Source organism: Etheostoma spectabile, chromosome 23 (genome assembly GCF_008692095.1).
Source record: "Etheostoma spectabile isolate EspeVRDwgs_2016 chromosome 23, UIUC_Espe_1.0, whole genome shotgun sequence".
Taxonomy (NCBI): Eukaryota; Metazoa; Chordata; class Actinopteri; order Perciformes; family Percidae; genus Etheostoma; species Etheostoma spectabile.
Genome location: NC_045755.1, coordinates 1,557,434 through 1,557,889, shown reverse-complemented (window position 1 = coordinate 1,557,889; position 456 = coordinate 1,557,434). Strand labels below are relative to the sequence as shown.

Genomic DNA, 456 nt, shown 5'->3' with positions numbered 1-456 from the left:
ATGAGTGAGTGGCGTAGCAGTCCTCCAGAACAACTGCAAAGCTTGAATCTCTCTCCTCTACAGAGACGCCCACATACAATAGCGAGCCCACTGGCAGGGTGACCCGGCCTGCTGGATAAGTCTCGGTGTAGTGTGAGGTGCGGAACAGAGACATGGAGGCTCTGGCTTTGGTACCTGAGCCTGAAATGCCGCCTGCCAGCCTGACAAGAAAAATATGTTTTTTTGTGTATGGCAAGTCTTTTTTCCATTTTTTTTTTTCTTTTCCGTTTATTTTATCTTGTTAATTGTATATTCCTTCCTGTAGTCCATTCATATACAAATAACATGCAACATACATATGTTTTTTCAATACTTATCAGCTAAAGAGTATAACCATCACTCAGGCTTTTTTAGGTAATTCCGTGCTGAGATCCAGCTTCTGGTGTTCCCGTGGTGCAATATCAATCAATCCATAAC

At 42.8% G+C, this 456-nt stretch overlaps 1 protein-coding gene across 1 annotated transcript in view; it reads right to left on the bottom strand.

The window, feature by feature from the left end:
* The window catches only part of LOC116673455 (pancreatic secretory granule membrane major glycoprotein GP2-like), a 7,681-nt gene that overhangs the window by 264 nt on the left and 6,961 nt on the right, over positions 1 to 456 (bottom strand). The window contains exon 4 of the mRNA XM_032505810.1: positions 7 to 200. Coding sequence (XP_032361701.1) covers positions 7 to 200 — 194 coding nt within the window. The remainder of the gene's footprint in view (positions 1 to 6; positions 201 to 456) is intronic.